The sequence below is a fragment of the Sciurus vulgaris genome (genome assembly GCF_902686455.1).
Source record: "Sciurus vulgaris genome assembly, chromosome: 8".
Classification (NCBI taxonomy): Eukaryota; Metazoa; Chordata; class Mammalia; order Rodentia; family Sciuridae; genus Sciurus; species Sciurus vulgaris.
In genome coordinates this window covers 47417857-47442778 of record NC_136468.1, presented here as the reverse complement: position 1 = coordinate 47442778, position 24922 = coordinate 47417857, and the positions used below count along the sequence as shown (strand labels likewise).

General features: G+C 36.1%; 1 protein-coding gene across 5 annotated transcripts in view; it reads left to right on the top strand.

The window, feature by feature from the left end:
* DYNC1I1 (dynein cytoplasmic 1 intermediate chain 1) overlaps nucleotides 1-22749 on the top strand; it is a 294747-nt gene extending 271998 nt beyond the window's left edge. For 3 of the 5 annotated variants that reach the window (XM_079152251.1, XM_079152248.1, XM_079152249.1), the window contains 2 exons: nucleotides 3628-3753; nucleotides 20136-22749. In XM_079152251.1, coding sequence (XP_079008377.1) covers nucleotides 3628-3753; nucleotides 20136-20246 — 237 coding nt within the window. In that variant the 3' untranslated portion in view covers nucleotides 20247-22749. The remainder of the gene's footprint in view (nucleotides 1-3627; nucleotides 3754-20135) is intronic. The other 2 variants (XM_079152252.1, XM_079152250.1) reach the window with 2 other exon arrangements.
* Nucleotides 22750-24922: the final 2173 nt, after the last annotated feature.

Here is a 24922-nt window from a genome sequence, read left to right as displayed (position 1 = left end):
AGTTGCTATTTGTACAGTTTCTCTTTTGAATTCACCAAAAATGGTCCTTTTAACTGTTTTATGTTTAAATTTTCATCCACTTGATTTTCACCAAGGTAAATGTGCCTTGTCACAGGCAGCATCTGACAATGGTGTCCAACTTCAAACATATTAGCATGTTTGAACATCAAACTTGAAATTTTTTTAAAAAGTGGAATTTTAACATGTCACATTTAGAGTAGTTCATAAGTGAAAAAAATGCCTTTTTTTAAAAAGCAGTTGATAGTGAAAAGGTATCGCTTTAAAAGCATGCTGTATATATGTTTTAAAAATTATGCCATATGCATTGTTCCTTTTTTCAATCTCTCAAAATTATTGAGGTGCTAATCCAGCTACTTAGATATTTGGGTTTTTTTTTTTTTTTTTTACAATAATATTAAATGTCCTTCAGTTTTATAAACTACAAGGTCTCTGCAATATTTCCTGGTTTCTGATTCAGGGGAGCTCTCCATAAATACAAATGGGCAGGTAGGAGCAACAAGGGCTGCAAACTATATGTCAAGTAGAGAACAAGAGAAAGATCTTTTGAAGTGTTTTGAACAGGAAGCAGTTCAGCCTTTTTAATTAGGAAGGGCTACAGCTGGAGGATATGAAGGAGGAGCACACTCCCTCAGTATTTTTTGTGGGAGAGGGCAAGGAAATATCCTTTATTGTTATTGAGTCATTGTATCTAAAGAGTATATATACATATCCCTGTACATATATAATTGCTGCCAAACTTATTTATAAAAATCTTTTCATTTAAATATTTTTCCTTTTACCTCAAAGAACTATGTGACAAGGAAAATTTATGTAACGAAACATCTTTGAAAATAATCAAACGGCTGGAGCATGTGAAATGCCCATCATTGTGGATGTTGAAATGTTTATAACATTATTACTCTTAATAGAAAGATGTTATTACCTTACATTGTAATGGTTTCCCAGTCTTTCATCACTGTTGATTAAAATCATATTGCTTCTATTTGCTAGAAGAAATTCACTTAAAGCAACCAAAAAACAAACACTTTCCAGATTGACTTAGGAGACCACTATATCAGAAATCAGGCTTAGTTGAGGTAATGTTTAAGTGATGCCCAACTACAGGATACAAACTCCATAATTCCTATGTAACTTTTTTATTTTGTTTAATCTGGTTTCTAGGAAAAAGGAAAATGATGTGAGAACATTACCTAGTATAATTTTTCCCCCTTCTCTTTCTGTAGGTATCAAGAGACAAGCACATAAGAGTTTTATGATTAAACATTTAAAAAAATCATTACTGGTCATACAAACCATTTAGTTTTGTGGTAAATGTAATTCTGCTTTCACTATAATGTAAAAATATATCGAGTCTGACTCAAATCCAGTAATGAACTTAACACTTTTTAAAACCCTCAAATCTTTTTTGCCTTCTAGCAAGTTAAATAAGATTTTTCAAATGTATGTCAAATTAGGACATAGATTCATGGGGGGATAAATGAACCTGAATTCCCAGTGCAGCAGTCTGTTGGTTGTTGTTCAAATTATTATGCTTTGAGACCAAGTTATTGGAGCCTGCTCCTGTGCAAGAAAAGACCCTCCAATTGCAGAAATTACTAATTTCTGCTGCTGAGTAATTTATGCTCTGTCTTACCTTTGCAAGTAAAATGATTGAGCCACCAAAATATGTGAAAATATTTACAAAACTAAAGTATAGAAGTAAGACAGGGAGAACACATGGATCATTTTTAATATAGATTCATCAACTTTTGAAGGTCATTACCAATTAAATGAACACAGATATAGTCTGTCACTGCCTTTATGCATTTGTTAAATTATTTTAGCACATGCAGTAGGCTGTGATAGCTATTTTTTGCTATTTATCGTATGTATGAAAAGAAAATATGTTAAATGTTTCAGATATTTCAGTTTGCTATGTTATTTAAATTTGAAGTAAACAAAAATTTTAAAATGTATTAGGTATTATTTTAAATTTCTCAAAAGGTCAGTGACTTTTGAGTGATTAGTTTTTTGCTATGTTCATATTAAACATTTTGACCCTCTTCTTGAGATTGTTCAAATAAAATCTGATATTCCATAGAATTAGGTAAGAATCCTGCATCATCCTTCTAAATTATAGCATTAAAAACGAACTCTGAAGATTCTATAGCTGAATCACAAATTTGTTTTCCGACCAGCACACTAATAATAAAGTGTATTGACAGAATTATGGTCCATTAAATTCACATTGTTCAGCCTTTTGCAAGGTTTGGTTAAAATTCAGACTGTAGCCTGCACAGCAGGTAGCTTTATGTAGAAATTGTGTATTTTTTAAAAATAAATGAGCAGGGACTTTTGTTTTTAATTTTTTGCTCACAATTGACATGCAATGATTTAAGCGGGTCAAAGAATTTTTATGATTTCAAGATTAAGTTTAAACATAGATTTTACATATGATGGAGTTTTTATTGTATTTTAAAGATAGGTATTGGGTCAATAATTCATCTAAACAGATGGTTTCAATTCCCTGAATAACAGAATGCAGAAGGTGCTAAGTCATAGTACATGTCACGTTTCCATCTTAGTGCAACGTGGTTATTAGACGCAGGTCTCAGACGGGCTGGAGATGCTCTCAGTGGCCCTCTTTTCACTGTTTTTTTCCTTAGTATTCAGCATTTACCCTTTTCTTTCATAATGGCATGTTGTCGTTTCCTATTCCATGTTCCTGTAGAAGGCTCGGGAGATCTGATCTCCATGTCAATTATGGACTCCCAACCTTGAAGACAAGAGTTCATACAACTTGACTGTAGAAAAGGAATATACTCACTAAAAATCTTCTTTCAAACACTAAATTTCTTGTTAAAAAAAAAAAAGTTTCATTTCAGCAACTTGGTTTCACTTTAATAATGATTATTATTACAATTAGCAGTTTTTTTCAGATTTCTAGAGTTTATTAAAGGAGACACAAGTCATTTTCTACAAGTAGGGGGCTATATTCTAAAAGGATATCACCCTGAAGTTATTACCAAAGTTTTGGACCACTTCCCACATCTTGGTACTGCCAGGGATAAGAAAAGAAAGAAGAGAATTTCAAGTCTTCAAAATCTTCTACCTTCATTTTTTTTTTTTTCTGATTGTCCCCTCCATGATAAGATTTGGGTATCAATACATATGTTTATTTCTTCCCTAAAGATCCATATTAATATGACTTTTATTCTACTATACACCCCCCCACCTTTTTGCCTCTTATGGATCCTTAATCGTGGTAAATCCTGAAATCTCTCTGTTTCCACCACAGCTCGTGGCCCAATGATGAAGTATCACATTTAGTTGCTGAGTCTGTATATTGGATGCACACCTGCCATAATTCAAAAAACATTTGTGTCACTGACTACCCACTGCGGAAAAGATCTCCCTCCTTTTCTCTTTTTTTAAAGGATCCCTCCTCTCTGCCCCTTTATTTAGTGGAGCATAAGAACAATGAATTCTTTTTACCCCTCCACAAGAGATGTATGTTTCTTCATGTTCATGAAGCCAGTAGTGATTCATGGAGTTAAACATATTGTAAATTCATGTGTTTAAATTCATATTCGGAGATTCTTTTTTCTGTCACTATCCCTTGGGCAGGTTCCAACAGCAAGTGTGGCCATTGAGGGGGCATCTGCCCTAAACCGAGTCCGTTGGGCTCAAGGTGGCAAAGAAGTTGCCGTTGGGGACTCAGAAGGACGGATTTGGATCTACGATGTGGGAGAGGTACATGTTTGTTGTTTGTTTTTTCGTTTGAGGGGATTTTTTTTTTTTTTTAACTTGTGTGTCTACTTTAAAGACCTGCTGAAATGATTGACAAGACCTTCTGGGTCATAAGAAACCTCTCAAGTGCGTTTGCAAATTTCCACTGACTTCAGTGGGAGTTTGGCAAGGCCTCCTTGGGGCCTAATTTGGTCTCCATCTCCATGCACAGGACACTTTGGTTAATGATCTGGACTCCTTTTAGACTACTGTAGAATTCTCAGCTTCCTGTGAAACATAGAACTCCTCACCAATTTCATAAGAATAAAAAGTTTGCCAAATTCATCACGTTATCATTAAACTTTGACTTTTTTGTTTATTTTGAAAAGTCAAGTTTTAGTTGGTATGCTTAATTAAAATGTATACTATATCTCTTTAATGAAAGCATACTCAATTAAGATGGCTGAGGTATCCGAATTTTGTACCATTTTTGTGGCATTCAAAGTTATTATACGAACTATGTACCTCTGTGGCAGGTCTTAGCATATAGCACGTAAAATACTCTGAATATCATGACACATATCAAAAGAAAAAAACTGCACCTTTTTTCTCAGAAAAAAAAAATAATCTCCTTGAGTACCATCTTTATTTAAGGCTATGTCATTAATGAAATATACCTGAGCTTATGTTTATTTTTAATTCTGTGAAAAAGTATTGACAAAAACTTTCATTTCTTGTGAGATTGAAGAAATTGTTCCCTAAAGACAAGGAAAATACTGAACTTTCAAGCAAAACAAGAGTGTTGTACAAAGCTATTCTGGCATTGTTTGAGTCTAACATTTTCATTCCAGAGGGAAAATACACCACATTTGTATGCATAATGTCGTAGACCTGGAAGGTACTCTGTGAATACCTGGTGGACAAATTTAGCTGATCACACTGAGAAGGGTATTTTTTTATGGATCCATCAAGTAGCATCCTATAAATGTGACAATCTTACCTGGTTTGCTCTACAGTGGAACTTTTGATGACATATACTGCTATATGGCACAGTGGATTATATTGAAACAATCTAGGCAGTGTTTTATGAAATTTAACTGGGGACAGAAATTGAATGACCTCAGAAACGGGAATTTTCTATTCTGGGATGAATCTCTTGGTTTTACTCTATTTCATTAGATCCTCCCCCTTGACTACTACTGATGCCTCAAGCTAAGTCATGCCACAGTGTCAAAGGCTGTTAGTATTGGCCCCCATTGGTGACAATGCAAATGGTCAGGTGACCACTGACTTATTTTGAAGTCTTTGGGAAAGAGAAAGCCCTTTGAGCCAGAAATGTAGTCAATAAAATTAGAGCAATATTTTCTTCAGTGAGTATTCTTTATAGTTAAAGCATCTTCCCCATGATCTTCACCAAAGTGAAACTAAACAGCAATAAAAACCAAATACTGGATTTTGAGTCATTTCCTAAAATACAAAAAAGGGGGCAGCAGAAAATGTAAAGAAACAAAAAAAGGTTTCTTTCTTTTCCTTTGTCTCTTTTATTTGTTTCTTTCTTTCCTTTATTTGTATTAAGTGTAGTTGTGGGAGAAAAAATAAATGTGGAGACATGCTTAGAGGATAAAATGGCAGAAAGCAGATGAAACCTAAAAACTCTTTTTTCCACCTCTGAATATACATAAGGTCCCTCAACTCTCTTCAGATTATTTGCAGCATTAATTGTTTTATCCCTCTTTGTTGTATCGCCAGAGAACTGAAAAACAGAATAGTTTAACAATATGGTTTATTTTTTTAAAGTCCTTTTAAAAAAAATCTTTGTGTTGATTTAGATATTATATACACATATATATTTAGATATGCATAAACACATGTAAACACACACACATACCTCTATGCAATAAGAAAACAGCATAATAGATACGCAGAATTCTCTGCAGTAGTGTTTTCATAGCTTATGGACAAAATTACTTGAATATGACTCATATTATGGGAGGATATATGATTTTTCAAAAGTTGCCTGGGCTGATATGTGGCTGCTAAAACTTCTTTCTAGGGTGCTATCATCATTTCTAAATTGTAAAGTGCTGTTATACTCATATTTCTACTATCATACCAGCAGGTCAGGCTGGTTTTCATTTTTGTATTATTGCCCTTGCTTTTCTAAGTGATATTACAGACTGTAGAAATGTCTGCAACTATAGGCCAGTCTCGCCTATTGTCTGGAGTCTAGACAGGCTATAGAAAAATCTGTGTGACACATAATAGGCCAAACAATTTGTAGGGTTGTTTATCCCTACAAATTCACTACCAGGGGGGAAAAAACAAGGATATACTATTTTATTGAGCGTAGGTAATATTACAATCTTCTAGCCCTTCTCTGAATGACCAAAAATCAGATAGACTTATACACTTGAACGAGTCTTTCTATATTGTTTGATCATACACAAAGCAATGTATAGCTCAGACTCAGACTTAACAAAATCATTCTATCTTAACTATAGTTTTCTTCCTAAGTACTTTGTAAAGAATCTTATATTTACTTCGAAGGGAAGGGAGGCATTTCTATTTCTCTTCTCACCTCTGTGTTTTGTTCTAAATCTCTGAAGCCCACAAGTGGAGGTGCCACGTACCGAAGGGAAAGACCACTTCCCTGTAGCGGAGGCTTAGCCAAAGCTCACTTCAGAGCGATGGTAAATACCTTCGTGGGCAAATGCTGCCATTACTGTAATTACTATTGTATCGTTCACCAGCCTAGAACTGACAGAGCACAACTGTACTTTGAAGAAAAGGGCACCTTCTCTAAACAGTGCCTTCCACCGCCTTCCAAATCACCTCAGCTGTGGAAAGCCAGATGGAATGCCTTCACAGAAACTGGCCCATTGAGAATTAGAGGTCAAATCTAAGGCTGGTGCATGGGGAAGGGGTTTGAGTAGGAAGCAATTTCAAAAGAAAAAAATATAGAGGAAGAGAAAAAAATATGACATTGAGGACCAAATTGTTGGTAGGCTGTGTTACGGTTATCAGTATTCAAATTCAGTTTTCTGGTTCCCATTAAAACTGAATTCCTCGCTAGGGTCTTGATGGCCTTTGAATCGAAAGCCTTCTTTGTGGAACCCTCCAAAAACAAGATGAAATACTTAAAGCCTTCTAGTACAATCTATGTAAGAAAATAAATGGTAGTTTTGAGAGTCCACATTATTGATCTGTTTTCCTTGGGATCTCAGTATATTGAACATACGTCTGCCTGGGGAAAACATCTCACATTCCTTCTCCCATTGTTGACATGACCAAGACCAATGCTAGGCTGGGAAGAAAGGAGAGCAGCTCTCTCGTGCCAAGGTCTTATTCCACAAATGAAGCCAGCTTCGCGTGCCTGGGACCTGTGCAATTGTATAGGGCCAGGTACTTAGGGGAGCACTGAACTTGGTTTAATGCTCTGTTGTCATTTTCTTGCAATCATTAAAAATGTTTCAACAGTGGGCTCCATGTTTTCATTTGCATGGGCCTCCCAGATTATGTAGCCAATCCTGTCCACAAAAGTATCTCTTAATACACTGACCACAAGGGAAATCAGAAACAAGAAATGTTAGCCCTGAGCTAGATCATTAGAAAGAAGGAGAAACCTCTAGAAATGTGGTTAAATGTAGTACATGCTGCATGATTTTCTTAATACCTATTTCTTAAAACTATTTTAAAATATGAATGAGAAAAGTAATGATTCCGTGTTAGAACATCATCAGGTGCATAAAGATAGAGCCAAAGCCAAACTGGATTTTCTGATTCCACCTCCCCACAACCCTGTTTTGATCACATTATAATTTTAACTGAAAGTATAATATAATTTTGGGGAAGATCTCTTTGATGCCTACTTCATCAGTGGAAGGGGGAGATGACAGTTCTCTGTCCACACAATTATCAAGAGCTCCCTGATAAGAAAGACTCCTGTGACTACCAGTGGAGACATTTCCATTCAAGTACAGGTAGACTTGCCCTCCTGTGAGACCTGGCACTCAACGAGAAGGGCACTGCAGAGAGAGGCCCTGGTGTCACCAGTCGCTAACAACCGTCTGCCTCATCTCCTGTCCCAGCTGAGGCTACAGCTGCTGCAGGGAGTCCCAGCACAGCGCCCCCATGATCATGTTCTTCTCTATTATGTACAATTATCCTCCATGACTTCTAAGATGATGGCAGAGAACAGTGGCTTGAATCCAGATTTACTGATGCAATTTATTATGAACTTCTGAGGAGGTAAACAGAGGATTGTATATGAGCTCACTGAAATCACCAGATTGAATTTGTCCACCCCCCACCCACCTACCTTTTTTTTTTTCTTTTTTGTTACATTTAAATGTCAAAAGCATTAGTAATGAATCAGGAAGTAAAATATAAAACAGCCGTGTTTTCAGGTAGGCCACGTGATGCAGTGTTTATACAGCACACATTTTGGGTTGTTTGATTTCAGCATTGTATCTGGAAAATATACTGTACACATTTATTTTCACAGATAGGGGTCTATTTTCTTTGCAGAACAGGTGCTTAACTCCCATTAGCAAAAATGGAAGTTATGCAAATCCAACAAAAGACAGAAGAGACCCCTTTTTATCATTTGGTCGTAGTTTTTATTCTATTTGTGCTTTGAAAAGCTACTTAAATGAACAGTGGTTGCATGTACTATTTAAATTTTCTGAGATCTAAAATTTTAAAAATGAACCTAGCCCTTGATTAAATTTTGAGAAATCCCTAAACTATGGGATGCCACAAGTTTTGGTATGGTAGGGTCCCATTCAATTAATGAAATATGGGTAAGATAGCAAGTCATAGATTAAATGTAACCGGAAAACATTGGGCGTATTAGAACACATAAAGAGCTGATAATCATTGTTGGACTTTTTCTTTTTTTTTTTTTTTTTTTTTACCAATGATGTGTGAACACACACATTTTAAAGAATTAAAAATAAAAATTACTCAGTGCCACAGCTGTTTTACTGATTAGCAAGATTTTCTGTATACATGGAGCTGGTCCTAACAGCGCATGGGCCAGTGAGTATAGAATTATTCACGTGTCCTTATGATTGATAGTCAGCCTATCTACCTGTCTTTCTTGCAGATGTGTTTTATAGAAAGCCGGCTGCCATTGTTAATGCTTCAGTGCTGTCACACAGATGCGGCTGTCATAAATATCCCCTGACAACTATGTTTGCTGCTTATCTGAATTAGTTAGAATGCTGTTTGCAGCTCCAATTTTGAAAGAAGCAGTTTATCTTCCACCTCCTATTATTTCTTTTTCCATTAACCTCTTCCAGGGAAGATTTTGTTCTCAGTTGTGATAAATACACATAGCTTTCAAATCCCTGATTATATTTTTACAGAAGTCAAAGGATAAAATTCCAAAATAATTTTCAGCTTAAAGTAGGATTTGAAAAATCAAATGATAACTTAAAAATGGTGATTTGTGAGATGGATAAACCTTATCGCCCTTGCTTTATTTGGTATTCCATTGACTAATTACCAAATAAAACACACATGCACCTTTAAATTTAAATTCTTAACTTTGGTAGCATTACAAATTGCTTGTTTGATCTGATTGGGGGCTGAAAGAATATCAGTCATATCATTAAATTTCAATTTCAATAAATTCAACAAATTTCAATAAATACGATGCATTTTGTATTCATTCAAATATTTAAGTACCTTGAAAATTTTTCAGAAAGGAAAAATGCAGGTGAATATGAGAGGTCATATTTTACTGCTAAAAAAATAAAGCATGCTATTAAATATCCTTTTTAATATATTTTAAAGCTGAAGTGAAAAATTAGACTTAAAAGTCTATTTGGAATCCCAACAGAAAAATGACCTGTGTGATGTTCTTTGGAATGACGGTCAAGGTGTTGTATATAAGGACTATTAAAAAGGGCCCCATCCGTTTTCACAGCCTGCAAGAATAAGAAGAAAAAGAAAATGATTCCATGTACCGTTTCTCTTGCACTTTAAATAGCAGTCTAGTGTAGTGACATCTGATAAACTGCAAACGCTGGGAGTTAGAAAGGGTATGAGTGACATAAAATAAATAGAACACATTTATGGATTTTAAGTGGATTACACTTAAGCAGTAATTGTTTGCTTTGTGGAACTACTTCATATTTTCCAGCAGAGCAGGAACTATATCTATTCTCATAAGGAGACTGGGCCTTTAATGTAAGTAACTATCTTCCTTGGGAAGAGGGTACACAGAACAAAAAATAGGAAGTTAAACTGAGATTTGGGGATTCATTCAAACAAGAATCTCTTGATGAAAAAGAATTGCATTTGAAATCAGTCAATTATTGTGCTTTCTGAAGACTGTTATCCCCTGCTCAAGATGAACCCGCCAGCATGGCTGAGCTTTGGCAGCCTTCAGAAGAGAACAGGCTTGTCTCAGCCACGTCCAGTTATGATCATCCCAGGCACTCGTTTTTCTCATTAAGGGAACAGGGCAGGAACTTGCTAGTTTCTCGAAGGCCTTTGCAAGTACTGGCTTATTCTTTGATGGAGAAACAATATTAGTTTCTTTAGCGGATGCTAATTATTTCCTTTGGCTTTCCCTCCATGGAAAGAAAAGATAGGCATAAATTCTTCCATGATGTGAAATGTCCAGATAGAAACAGAATATCCAAATACCCAGTTCTCTCAATAGCATGTAGATATTTTATAACTCAGAAACAAAAAGTCGGGATTTCTGCTGGATTTTTCAGATTTTATCTGACTGTTAAGTGTTATGGCCATAATGCTGTGCAGTTAAGTCACAGAGCACAAAGGCATATTTGTATGGGCAGATTTGGGGTGCTAATAAATATAATTATATGAAATCAGCCACTTTGAAATAATGTATTAATTCAGCTCTTTGTCATAATAAATTACATGTGTTTAAAAAAATAATTATTGTAAAAACTTATGATTGTAATTTTAGTATTAACTTGATTTCTCCTGGGAAAGTGCTTAATTTTAAAAGAAAAGAAAAGGTGCTATTAATTCCAATTAATGTTATAATTACTCATCTTATAGTGAATGTAGTAGCATGTGGCTTTCATTTGATAATGATACATGTAAAAGACCATGATTAGACTAATTATTATATAAATAGTGTGCTTATTCAGACAGCATTAGTTTATGAAAATGGACATAAAGGATTAATACCTTTTCAAGCAAATTTTTTTTCTGAAGTGATATAAAAATACTTGCAACTTTTATGTATTATGAGGTGGTTGATTAAATGAAAGAAAGCCCTAATATCTAATTTTGTAAAAAACCAATTAATGTGTGTATAGTAATTTGCAATATTCAGTGAAATTCATATATTCTCATTTCGTTGATAAATGGTCTATGAATATAAACCTACTGAAACAAGAACCAGTTGTATAATTAATCATCTTTATGCTTTTCTGTGGTTTTCAAACTGTCATTTTCAATAGCGGTTTGGATTCTGAAGCAGTCATTAATTATAGTGTTAATTTTTTTAATGGCTGACAAATTTTGTTTGGTTTTAGAATTTCAAAACTGCTAATTTTATCTTGAAAATGGCCTTTTAGAACAGTAGCCTCAAATCACAGTTTAGAAGGCCCAGTATGAAGTTGGTCCAATCATTGTATGGATCTAAACTCACACTGGTCTGTATAGAAAGAAATCATCAATTATTTTACACGTATTGTGTGCCTCTATTCACATATGTAAATTATAATATGAAGTTAAATATCTTCTTATTTGTGTTTATGTATAAATATTTTCGTGCCATGTAGGTTGGATTGCAAAGTGAGATAGTGAATGAATCATTATATTCTGCTTTCAAAGAAAGTTTACACGAATCTTTGAGAATGTCAACTATCAGAACATCTTTTAAAATTTAAAACATAAATTATTTTTTATTTAAGGAATATCCAAGCTTCTAACATTGTAGGAGAAAATTTTGCACTTTTACTTTGAAACTGCTAGGTAGATAAAATTGATCTGTGGCCCTTTCTCCTGCTGACCAGTCAGTTGTTTCCAATATTTAGAGTAAATCTTTTATTTTTATTGGTTCCAGCATTAAGGTTCTCTCAGATGGAAGGCAAATGCCTTCTAGTATCATAAAGACAAAATGTCACTTTGCCTATTCATGTCAGCAACCCCCCCTTTGGCAGTCACATGCCTGGATAGGTTGTTTCTCACCTTTGGAGTGTGGCATCCACAGAAGCACACAAAGTGGGTAGAGTCGTCTATCAGAACAGGCTAAGCTCGTCAAGCTCGGTGTCTGTGCATAATAGGCACTCAGTAAATATTTGATGGAGAATGAATGATTCACAGGTGAAAATTTGGGAGAAAATGAAGCAAAAGCTTCATTGTGTGAAGCATTCAGAATGCAGTCTCCAAGTTGGCTATAGATTGAGGGACAGAGAAAATTTCATTTACATTTGCACAGAAAAACATATTTAGAAATATATTTTGAAAAGGGTACTTATCCTTCCTCCCCAGTCTTTATCCCAGTCTCCCTCCCTCCTGTTGCTTTTAAAAGTGAGCAATTGGCCACTAGAGCAATGAAAGCATAACAGTGATTCAAACAGTTGTCAAACCACTGGAAAAATGCTTCCTTTTCATTGTGCTTTTTTTGGCACTACTAGATATGGTAAATCATGAACTGCATTATAAATAATGCCTCTTTTATGCCCAAACATTCAGTAGGAGGGAATGACATTCTTTTATTACCTTGGTAAATGTTTTTTAAGGTGTTTAGCAATAAGCTTCTTTTGTCAAAACTGCTTAGATGCAGTGGTTGCTAGGAATTTACTAGAAAACCTATAGTTAATAATATCAAGAAAGGAATGGATAGATGGTTAGTCAGCTAATAGGACAGAGCACCTTGAGTAGCACATGCTTTTTCTTTTTCCTGCCATTTTCTTGATCTTTTGTGCTGTGGGAAAAGGGATAATTGAAGTTTAGAAGTTTCTTTTCCACATTGCCCATCAGCCACTGTTTTTAGTGTTTTTCTTCATCCTTCTGGACCAAGAAATGAATTGTGCCATGTAGTAAAAATTATATTTAGGGAAAAAAATAATAATGCTTAAAAGATATCTAAGAAAGGAGGATGATATTATTTAATACAAATATGAATAAGGATTATCTTTTAAGTCTTAGTAAGTTAGCTCACTCTTCTTCAGTTTTTTTTTTTTTCTTTACAGGTAAAAACTCCAGAATTTTGACATGCTTTTTAGATTGCTAAATTTTAACCCGAAGAGTATGTTTAAATGTTAATTTCTTAAGATAGTGTTTAAAGTATTAATTTCCTTGGATATTTACTGGTTATTGAAATTGATATGGACCCATACCTTTTACTATTTACTTTGTCTTTTATGTCCTACTTTCATTTCTTACCCGTAATTAGGTGGTAATGGATTTTTTTTTCAAAGTGTTGTTCTAAGAATCATGCAGTAAAAATAATTGCTCATTTAAAGATTCAGGGAAGAGACCTTTGACAGAGGGTCTCAAGCTTCTGGGTCCATGAGGGTTCCCCCTGGGTGGAATATTCACATGAAAAGAAATTCAAGAATAGTCAGATACCATTGGGGTGTAATAGATTAGAACACTCCTGAGTTTCCCAGAAATTTTAACCTATCGACTGAGAATGGCAGACTCTGCAGAGCGGAGACTTGTGTGATTCCTGCTTTCTCCTCTTCTCTGAAACTGCTCTAAATACTAAGTTACCACACAGTATATCTTTTTGTGGTAGAACCCTGTAGTACATTTACACCCTCTGTATACTGCGTTCTGGCTCAGAATTCTGGTCGGTGGTTTCATCCTTGTTAACAGTGATGCTAGACTCTCCGAGAGTTAAATACAGTGGAGCTGTATTTATGTGAAGCCGGGATGCTTGGCTGTTCCTGCGGCTGTTTCATCGCTTATTACCTCCCACTTTGCTCCCATCTGTGTGTGTGGCAAAGGGAATTGTCCTACAAAATACAGGCTTCCTCTGAACACAGACGTGCATTTGTGTATCAGTAAATCAACAGTCTCCTGAATTTGGGTGCCATTAATAATTGTACTTTTTATAAAGCTTTTAGAGCTCAGAAGGGTTTAGTAGTCGTTTGGTGGGAACTGACACACACTTCTACCGTCTCTGTAAATGCATTAAAAGAGAACAGGTATTAAAGTGAAAAGGTAATTTGTAAGATATCTTTTTAACAGAAAACTTGAATGTTTAGGTTAACACAGAAGATGGATTTGTTTTGTGTCTGTTCAGAATCAATGGTTAGTATAATAGTCCCACAGACTTTTTTTAAATGAGTTCATTTAATTGAAAGATTACAAAGATGCCGATGAACCACATATCCATGGAATATTTATCTCAAAACCTAGAGTCCTACTCACTTAATTTGTTTGCCATGGTTAATGTATCTGAGAAACCAAACTGAAATTACTGAATGCTTTTCTAATGTCTTAATTACCCAAGATTTTTAAAAATTACCTACTTTTTAAACTAAGCAATGCCTGAAACAGATATTTTTACCATAAAAAATATGCATAGGGCTGGTAGGAGTTACTGTAGACAATGTAGCAATTTAAAATCAGCTGCTAGGTACTATAAACTCTTAAAAATTACTAAAAAACAAGGGAGGTTTGACCCAGGACTGTTCAAAATGGTTAGCCAAGTTCTAATAAGAGAAATGTGGATGGTATCTGTGTGTTTAACCCTGGTTATAAAAAGTCACTTCATTTTTTATAACAGCATATTCAGCTGTTACCAAGCCTTATAACTTGAGGTGAAACAGAATCTTGCTGTAGAAAGTGCCATAACAAAGAAATAACTAGATTAGGATGTATTGATCATATGTGAAAAACAAAAAATATGTATAGATATGAGTGTGTGTTTATACTTACAAAGAATATTTATATTTTAAATTTAATTTTTAAATAACCAATAAAAATAACTGGCATTTCTCTTGTGATCTGAAAAAAACTCTTTCCTGGTACCAAGCTCATGAAAGTTAGCTATTATTAAAAGTATGACTACTTAAGAAATCATCTGTGTGAGTTTTTAAGAACTAAAATGTGGTGAGACATAAGGGAAATTTCCTTTTTAAAAAATGCAATTCTACATAAGTGAAAGAAGAAAATGGGATAAAGTGAAGAGAGAGAGAGAAATAAGAAAATAAGAAAAAACGGGAAGAGAATAAATATTAAGAAGAAAAAAAAGAAAATATTATTTATTCAGGGTTTATCATCTGCCAAGGGTTTATCATCTGCCAAGCACGATGCTAAGCTCATTGGAGTTTGTTTATTTGTTTGTCTTATTTAATATTCAAAACAGTCCTCGAAAATAGATCTTATAATTCCTTTCACACAAATGAGGAAGTGAAGATCAGCAACATTTCCTAAGGAAATATAGAAAATAAGTGGCAAAACTGGTTAAAAAAAAGAGAGAGAGAGAGAGAGAGGGTGGGGGGAGAACATGATCTGATTGCTATCTGACGTAGAAAAAGTCAACCCTGACTCTGTTCTCAAACTCTAGTTACTGCACATTCTGTGCCTCCTGTTAGTTACCCAAGAAACCCAGGAATGACACCCAGTGGCCACAGATGTGCAGCAGGAGTGGGTGAGGATGAGGAATGTCCAGAGGTCCTCAGCCAGAAAGAAGGGGCCAGATCCATGATGCAACCTCACAAGTAGTGGGAGAGGGGAGCAGCTATAGTGATCCATTTTCATGAATTTTTTTTACATGATTTCTGCACTCTTACTTATTTTTCAACCTTTTGTCTCCCAAGCATCTTAGGAAATTAAAAACAATCTTCAGAATATTTTAGCAGGTGACTCAAAATTCATTACTGGCCTGCCATTCTCCCTGGAATGCTGGCCTTTCTTAATGGGTGAGGCTCTTGATTGCCCCACACAAATAAGTGAAAGTTACGTGGCCTGAAGCAGACCATTTAGCTCCCTCAACTTCCCTTTCCCACCTGGTAAAGACAGGTCTGTACCCTGTTCCTTAACATCTCCATCACAATCAGAATTAATTGTTAAAGAAAAAAAAATTTAAGCCAGAAAAATGCTGTAGAATTGATATGCATGACCCATACATATCATTTTCAGGAACCCGTTCCATCCGAGTGACAATTTAAAGAAAAAGAGCACCTGACTCTTGCATGCTGGCCTCGCAGCACTTCTTCAGTTAGATTACCTTTCTCGTTCTCTCACATCTCTGTTGATAAATGGCCGGACGTCATCATCCCCATTTTACAATTGAGGCATTGAAAGGTTAAGTGCTTGACCATAGCCAGCCACCGAGACGAGAGCAGGACTCGGGTCTCCTGTCCAAATCTGAGGTTCATTTTGCTGCCTCCTTATGACCAAATTGCTACCTCAGTAACTACCCTTGGCCTTCGTCCCCTTGGCTGTAAAAATAGGGTCATACTATATCTATAAAAGGTGGTCGCTCTTAGAGCTAAGATTTTATTATCCCAGGAAGCAGAGCTCTTAGTGCTTTTAGTATTAAAATGCTTTATACATTTAGCAAAAAGAAAAAAGAAAAGAAATTAGAAAACAGTCATTGAACAGGGGGTGGACTGGCTGTTGGTGAACTCTGTTCTAAGAAGCAGTGGGAAACTATGAGTCATCCCCGACCTCTGATGTGACTTCAGCAGATGAATCTGAAGATAGAAAACGTTTCCAGATCCACTTTGATTCAGAACAATGTTGGACAAGTTTTACAAGTCCTTCTTTAATGGCATTGCTTTGATTTAACTATGGATCATTTTCCTCCCATTGCTTTGCCTCTATTTTTAATTGAATGGAATTATTCATCACCATCAGAAACTTGGGAATATTTTTCCTATCACAAATGTAAATTGTTTAGAAATTATTCTGAATTATTATGTTTGGGGGGGGAAATCTGTAGTGATGCTTGGATGCTCTAGATTTAGGCTTTCACACTTTAATAGAAACTTGGAGAGAGGCTGAAACAGTGCTATTAGCATGCATTTTCCTCCCTGCTACTTGGTACACAACAGATATCAGGAAATGTTGCAGTCATTAGTGTAGGAAGGCACATTTTAGGCAGTTCATCTTCTGAGTATAGGTGAATCTAAAAAAAAAAAAAAAATCTACGCCAGTATTCACACATTTTGACCTACAAAAACATCAGAGTTTTCACCTGTATTTCATAGTTATCATATTCTGAAAGGATTTACTTTTACTTCTAACACTGTGTCTGGCATATAATTGGTGTTCAATCAATGCTGATTGAGTATTGAATATATTTGTGTGCTAACTAGGACACACGAGAGCAGTCTCATTCTTTAACATGAACAAAGATTTTTCCTATTTGATGAGTGATGAGTAAGGTACTATTGGATTAAAAGCCTCCTAGGGAAAGTTTTGAGTGCATTTATGCCCTTGAGTCTCTCCCTCACCTTTTCTAACCAGAGAGTACCAGGCAGGAACTGCCAAGGGTAAGAAGGATGATTCTGTCCAAAGAGATTCCCTTCACAGTCATAGATGTAAAGTGACAAGAATGACCTTCTTGTTTGTCAGGACACCTGTTTGGCTTTACCTACAAGTAATTCAAATGCCAAAAATTATTACTCTGAGTGTGGAAACAGGCTGTGAATGCACATTCACACATTCAAGCTAAGATTATACTTAAAGTGCTTCCTGATGGTGATATTTAATTCTAAAAATGGGACAGTCTGCAGTTCACCTTCTAAATCTAACATTACAATCATGTTGGGTTATTTTTATAGTCAACTACATGAAAAAGCATAAAAGGATGAGGTAGTAAATGTATTCCAAGTTTCTAGAAGTCAGTGTGCTTTCTTCATGTTCCACTCTAGAATTGTGTGTCTGTGAACTAATTTTTTTGTGAAGTTTATGATGTTCTAGAGAGAAAAAGACATGGGAAACACAAAATTTGCTGAGATAAACAAGCTTTTAATATATCGACAAGGTACCTGAAACTTTAGCAAATCAGGAAGAAAACGTTTGAATACTGTGAAAACATTTGTGATAACCAATCTGTATTTTTAAGGGCATTTGTTGATAAAATACTGTCTTGCCCCAGTGGAGGAGGTCAAATTGTAGTTTGATTTCTGGGTTATTTTTGTAATTTTTTGTTATTTTGTTAAACAGAAACATTTAACTTTGATAATGTTTACTCTTGAGTAGTTAGATGTGCACTTTTATATAGTGTAAATGATCTTCAGTTCTGTCCCAAAATGTATCTGGGCACATATTCAAGCCTCAGTTTCATAATTTTTACTAGGGTCATTTCAACAGTCCAGCCCTTACTACACAAAACTATGTAAATACATTTACCCATTTTCTTGTTTCAGAGCATAATTTCTGTACATTGCTATCGATAAAACGTACAGGGTATCATATGTCAATTTAAACTTGTTGCATGTTAACCAGTAATAGAGTTTCATATTTGGGAACAAAACTCAGCTCTTTATGCTATGTGTATCAGTTAATATTACCCCTTTTCCCCAGTATTTAAAATTATATGAAGATCTGAGTTACCTTAGCTTTCGCTTTCTTCTTACCTTCGAGAAAAGGTTACAAATGTGTTATGATGGGACTTTTGTCTCTCTTAGTCTTTTGTTGTTCTTTTTGGAAGGATTTGGCCAGGTGTTGGAGGAAGGAAAAGAAATTGTGGATCAATTCTTTTGTATAAATATGATACCAACCATTGGATGCTTATGCTTTGAGTTAGCTCTTTTCTATCTTTTATTTGGGGGGTTTCACTTCCCCAGTGCAATCTTATCTAAAATCAAAGACAAAAATGAAGAGTAGTGAAACATAGGAAAAGAACTCACAGGTAAACAGTGTCATTTAATATTATTGTAAATTTCTGTTGTTGCTGAAAAGAAATTTAGATTTATTTCAGTAACTAGAGAAGTATTTAATCATTCAAAAACATTTTGTGTATGACTAAATGAGAGTTCTTGTTGGTATAGACTTTCCAAAATAGGTTCAAGAACTTGTTTCCCCACCTGTATATCATTTCCAGAATTATATTCTTGAAACATTTAACCTTCATAGTAGAACACTAATTTAAGGACATATTTTAGGGAACGACATTGCCATTCTCCAATAAGTTTTCTTGGACAGATAGTATCTGAGAATATAACTCCTTCCAATAAAAACGTAAAGTTCCAGTCATCTGTCTGTGTGTAGTGGATAATTTTCCAGCTATAGAAGTGATCAAAATGCTCAGATTTATTTTCTTCTTCTTTTTAATTTTTAAAAATAGATGTTGATTGTGGTGAATATGTTTTTAATGTTTATGGAATATGTGGATTGCATGTGTGATACTAGTATGTAGATGGTAAAACTCCAAGAAAATGACTATAATGTCTAAATCAATTTTATTCTATATGAAATACTTCAAATTTCTACTCAATTCTATTTTTCATCTTCAAATAATTTTCTTTTCTATTGCAAACACTTGCTCGATATCTTTAAGCAATTCAGTTATGGATGTTATGTACAGAAATCATTGTTTTAAAACATCTTACAAAACTTTATATGTTCGTTTTTCATTGGGGCGGGGGTGCATGTAATTCCCTCCTCACTGGATTATATACAGGAGAAGATATTATTGGGGAAATTTTCTAAATCTTCCTTTTTGGCAAATCAGTATAGCTAATGGCTAAGATCCAGATATTGGAACCAGAATACACTGACACAATATTTGCTAAACATGCAATCTTGCTAAGATTATTTAATCTTTCTGTGCCTCAATTTCTTCTTCTATAAAATCAACTATCTTACTCTGCATATGTAGGGTAAAATTGTCATCCCCAGGATTGCTGTGAGAAATGAGTCAATATGTATGTATAATACTTAAAACAGAACTCCTGGTAAATACTGTTTTGTAATACAATTATTCATAGTTATCATTAAATTAAGTCTTGCTGGAAAAACCCAAGCATTATTTTAGAGCAGAAAAATTTCTGTGTATATATATGTAAGCTATTCTTTTGACATGTATGTTAGCACATTAAGAAAAGGATCGATAGCATTGACTAGAAAGAAAACACCACAGTTATTCAAAATCTTGGTTAATAATGCATTTTTTATTTGCTGGGTTCAATGTAAGCCTGACCTTCTTATGAAGAAGTTTCATTACTAAAAATGCTTTCATGGGGCTGCTGTAATTGTATAGTTAATATAAGTTTTTAAAGTTCGATAAATTCCATGAGTGATTTTGTTTCTAAGAGTGACATTATTCTCTCATGTTAGGTTAAGAGCAACACTTCAGTTCCCACTTGATTCAAAGAAGAAGAATATTTGGTTTCCTTTACATTCCAAGGGAAATGTCTGCTTTGGGAGGAGCTGCTACTCGGCGTCAAGGCTTGCAAATGTAAAAGATATCTTGTTCATCGTTTCTCCATTGATTTGCTTTGCAGCTGGCAGTTCCCCACAACGATGAATGGACCAGATTTGCCAGGACCCTGGTGGAGATTCGTGCTAACAGAGCTGATAGCGAGGAGGAAGGCACTGTTGAGTTATCTGCCTAGTGGGATGGAGCCGCCCCCAGCGCACCCACTTCCCCTGCTAGAGCTCAGCATCTGCAGTGAAGCCCGTTGTATTATATCCGTGTACATTCAGTATCAGTATTGCCGTGATATTTTGGGTGCCATATTGTGCCAGCTTTGCTCCAAGTATTCCAAATGTATCAGACCATGCTTTCCATTGACCTGAACTTCACCAGAGCATTTCTACCTTTATATTTCTGTCTCAAAAATGAAGGGGGTGGGGGACCTTTACGGGTTTAGTTGTTGCCTTTTAACTACTTAGTAGCTGTATTTAATAGCTGGAAACCTCTGGTTAAATTTGTGCTTACATGCACTTCTGGCATAGTCCTATTAAATCCATATGAAGCCAGATATGATTGGGTGCAGATGTGGTGTGCCTCATGATATGGTACAGGGCCAAAGACTTGAGATGTGGTGTTTTACATGGTGACTCACATTATGAATGGATTTACTAGAAGAACATTGCTGCTCCTTATTTATTGTAGTGTGCTGCATGGAACATATTTATTTGAAAGCATTAAAATAAATGATCCTAGAGCATGTGCATAATGAGAGGACTGTATTCTCTCTGCTGCTGTTGAGGTTACATTAAGTTCCAAATAACAATTACAGTATGCCAGTTCCACTGAAAACACAAAGTCTTTAGAGGTTTGTTGTAGTGAATGGAATGGATTTTAATGCCTATTATTTCTAGGTACTTTAACAATATTTCAAATATAGTTGACCATTGATACTTGTCATTCAAGCTAATACAGTCCAACAAAAATCTGTGGTTCCTAAATATGACACCAGTATTGCCAATAAAATGTTCCAAACCAGGTCTGCACCGGTGTGGGTAAATCCTTTGCTTGGGGAAAGGCTGACTTGAATTCTCTGGTGACGACGGGTGGGAAAGATACATTAGGGCCATGTTAAAGATTGATCATGAGTTTATAGGCAGCCGACCTGGCTGGTCTTAAACCTAGACTCCTAGTTTTACTTTTATGGAGGGAATGTGTGTGGTTTTGGGGGAGGCTCTCCCTTGCCTCCATCACCAAAGTCACCCTTGTCCAAAGACAATTTCAAACAGTGGAATAAGAAGATGAGTTAAGATTAATACCAAATGTTCCACACATTTCTCTTTTTAAAAAATTTCACACTAGAAAATGATGTTTCTTACTATTAAACTAGGAAATACGTCTATAAATGACTTTTTGTTTCAAAAGGTCACTTCATGCCTAGAGAGAATGAAAATAAATAGTGGTTAAACCTTTGAAGACAGGGTTTCAGCTTTTTAGGAGGAAAGTTTTCATTGGTGTTTTGTTTGTAGGGATTCCTTGAACTAAAATCTCTCTTATTTTTAAGATTATGATACACTTTTCACAAAATGCCCTACAGCATCTATATATTTAAATTCTTCAGAAATGAAAAATGAAATTTTGTGAATTTTAAAAATGAGTGTCTAAAATATGTTTAAAAGCAATCTAATGAAAAGTGTATAAAATTTCTCAAACATACATTAAAAATACCTAAAAATAAATCAAAGCTCATGAGTTGTCACTGTGGACAGAACTCTGAGTGATTCAATGAGTGAAGCCTGTGAAAAGCATGGAGACCACAGTCACTTTTAGGATTCACATGAAATGTGACAAACCCTATGTGCTTATATATCCCACTGTGGTAGCTAGTCTCCAGAATGTGTCCTCAGGTCTTATCCCTCAGATCCCACCTTGACCCGGGGCTGACTTTCTGTAACTGATAGGACATGGGTTAAGTGATGCTACATGCTTTTCAGGATGTCTTAGCCAGTTGGGGCTCTTAGAACAGAATACCACAGACAACGTAGCTTAAATAACCAAAATTTATTTCTCACAGTTCTGGAAATGGGGAAGTCCACTTTCAAGACACCAACAGATCCAGCTACTAGCAAAGGCCCTCTTCCTGGTTTATACTGCAGATGGAGTAGAGAGATCATCTCTCATATCTTATATAGATACAGATCTCATTCATGAGGGCTCCACCCCCATGACCAATTATTTCCCAAAGGCCCCACCTCCAAAAACATTTCTTTGGGGATTTAGGCTGTGAATTGAGGCAGTGGGGGCAGGAGCCATAAATGTTGAATCCACATCCCAGGACAAAGTTTAAGGGGACTTACAGCATCCTTCCAGCTTGCTTGGCACACTCACTCTTGGACCCTGATTCAGCTCACAGCCATTGAAGTCATCCCAGCTGATGGCTCAGAAGAAATGTTGTGGCTATGAAAATGGGCCTCTCAGATCTATTGCAGAAAATGTAATTCATGAACAACTCGAGCTGCTTTGCTCTGGAATCTATCACAAGTTTCGTGACCATGACCATGCTTCCCACAGGCTCCCAGCCAAGAAAGTGTGACAGGGAAACTAAGGTGGGCCTGTATCAGGAAGACATGAGACTTCTCTGATGAACCATTGACTCAAGGATTCCCTGTCAGCACAGCTAAAACTTTCTTAGAACTATATTGTAATTTAAGACTATGTCTTATATTCTTTCCTTCCTTAATCTCTCCCTCTTCTCCCTCCTTCCCTCTTCCTCTCCCCTTCCATCCCTTCCCTCCCTCCTTCCTTCCTTCCATCCATATTTCCTGTCTCTCAGACTCTGACCAACATCATTGTCTGATGGCTTTCCAGCATAATCCAGCTGGGGAAGTACTAAGCCTGGTAAGAGACTAGAGACTAATCCCAGCTCTCAGGAGGCCGAGGCAGGAGGGTTTCAAGTTCAAGGCAGCTTAGGCAACTCAGTGAGACTCTGTTTCAAAATAAAAAATGGAAAGGGCTAGAGAGGTTGCTCAGTGGTAGAGACCCCTGGGATCCATACCCACTACCCACACTCCCAAACACAAGGAGTTGTTAAGAACTGGGATATGCCATTAGGAGGCAAGGGAGTAGCACTGGGATTATATTTTGAGATATTTGATCAAGAAGGGCAGAGTGTAGACTGGAGAAGTAAAAATTCGTTGACTGTGAGGCACTTTTTTGAGGGGGATATGTGATTTTATACTCCAGCAAGGACCCGATGGGACAGGGTGGCTCTTAGAAATTTAGAAAAGCTTTAGCCTGCATTTACTAAAGTGACAATGCCTAAGTTGCCCTTGGCTGGTAGTATAGGAGAGAATAAAGATGTTGAGGGAATGTATATGTTAGAATGCATATATTACGTAGGGCCAGAAGATACACCTGAGGGTTAGATGACACAGGATACCCAGAGCACACATTCTTCATCAAAGCCATTAGCTGGAAGGAGAGGCATCAGCATCTCTGGGAGTGGCCGTTTCCTCTGCAGGCCAGGGCTGATGAGAGGTGACACAGTTGTTAATATCCATGAGGACAATTGGAACTCAGAGTAACAGTGACTGGGTAGTGGCAGTTAACAAGCAGAAGTCAGGAAGCCACCATCACTATAATGGGAAGTTAGGTCAGAGAAGCCGCCAAAGACACTTTTCCCATAGGAAGGTGTGGGAATAATTAATAGAACATGGCACGCTTAGGGGCAAAATAAGCCGTGAAAAAGTTGTCAACATCTGCAATGGAAACCATAAAGACAAGAATGAAGTTGCAGGAGGTTGAAGGTAGTTACCTCAATAAAAAGGCAGAATTTTGTGCTTATTACCCAGACCTGACTGATAGTTCAGGCTAGAACCTATTGACTGGGAGGACCTAGATAGCTAGAAGGAAGGACACCTTTGCAAATATATATTATGTTGATCCCACCAGTCCTTCTCTAAAGGGGGCTATGGCCATTTATTGAGGTGAACAAACAATGCAGATGAGAAAAATCTAGATATTTAGATATTGAATATAAGTCCTGAATTTTATATTGGATCTGGAATTCATATTGAAACTCTACTGGAGTGGTGGCTTATGGTAACCAGGAATTATAATGGAGCATTCACAAGTATCAGTGTCACAATGGCCCCACTAGGTATACAGACTCACACAGTGGTCATTTCCCTAATCTTGAGGAGTCAGCTGAAATTGATATGACTGCAGGAGTTCCCTGGTCTTTGGGGCTAGAGCTGTCATGGGATGGAAGGCTACGTGAAGATCTCTGAAACGGCCATGCTCCCACTTAACCCTGGCAAAGAGAGAAAGTAAAATATATTGCATCTCAGAGTCTGAGGAGGAGGATGGTGGACATTAATGCCACTCTAAGGGCCTCAAAGATGTAGAGTGGTGGTCCCTGAAATATACATAGTTAATTACACCAGTCTAGCCCTTCAGAACTGAATGGATCTTGGAGAATAACTGATGAGTACCATAAGTTCAACCAAGCATTATCTCTTTGTAGCTGCTGCTCCAGTTATGCTGTCATTCTTAGAATAGATGAATAATTAATTTATACATTAATGTATCTCTAATAGATGGTCTGTGGCCATTGATGAATACATTCTTTCTCATTCCAACAATATAAGAAGATCAGAAATAGCTTGTACTCACATGGGAAGAACAATATTCATTTTCAGTTTTGCCTCAAGGACATGCTAATCTCTCCTCTTCTGCCATACTCCAAAGACATCTGAACTACCTCACCTTCAGAATACATTACACTGTTCCGTGTATTAATTGCATCATAGTGATCAGATAGGATAAGCAAAAGTTACCCAATGCTCTGGAAATCTTGGTAAGAGGTATACACTTTAG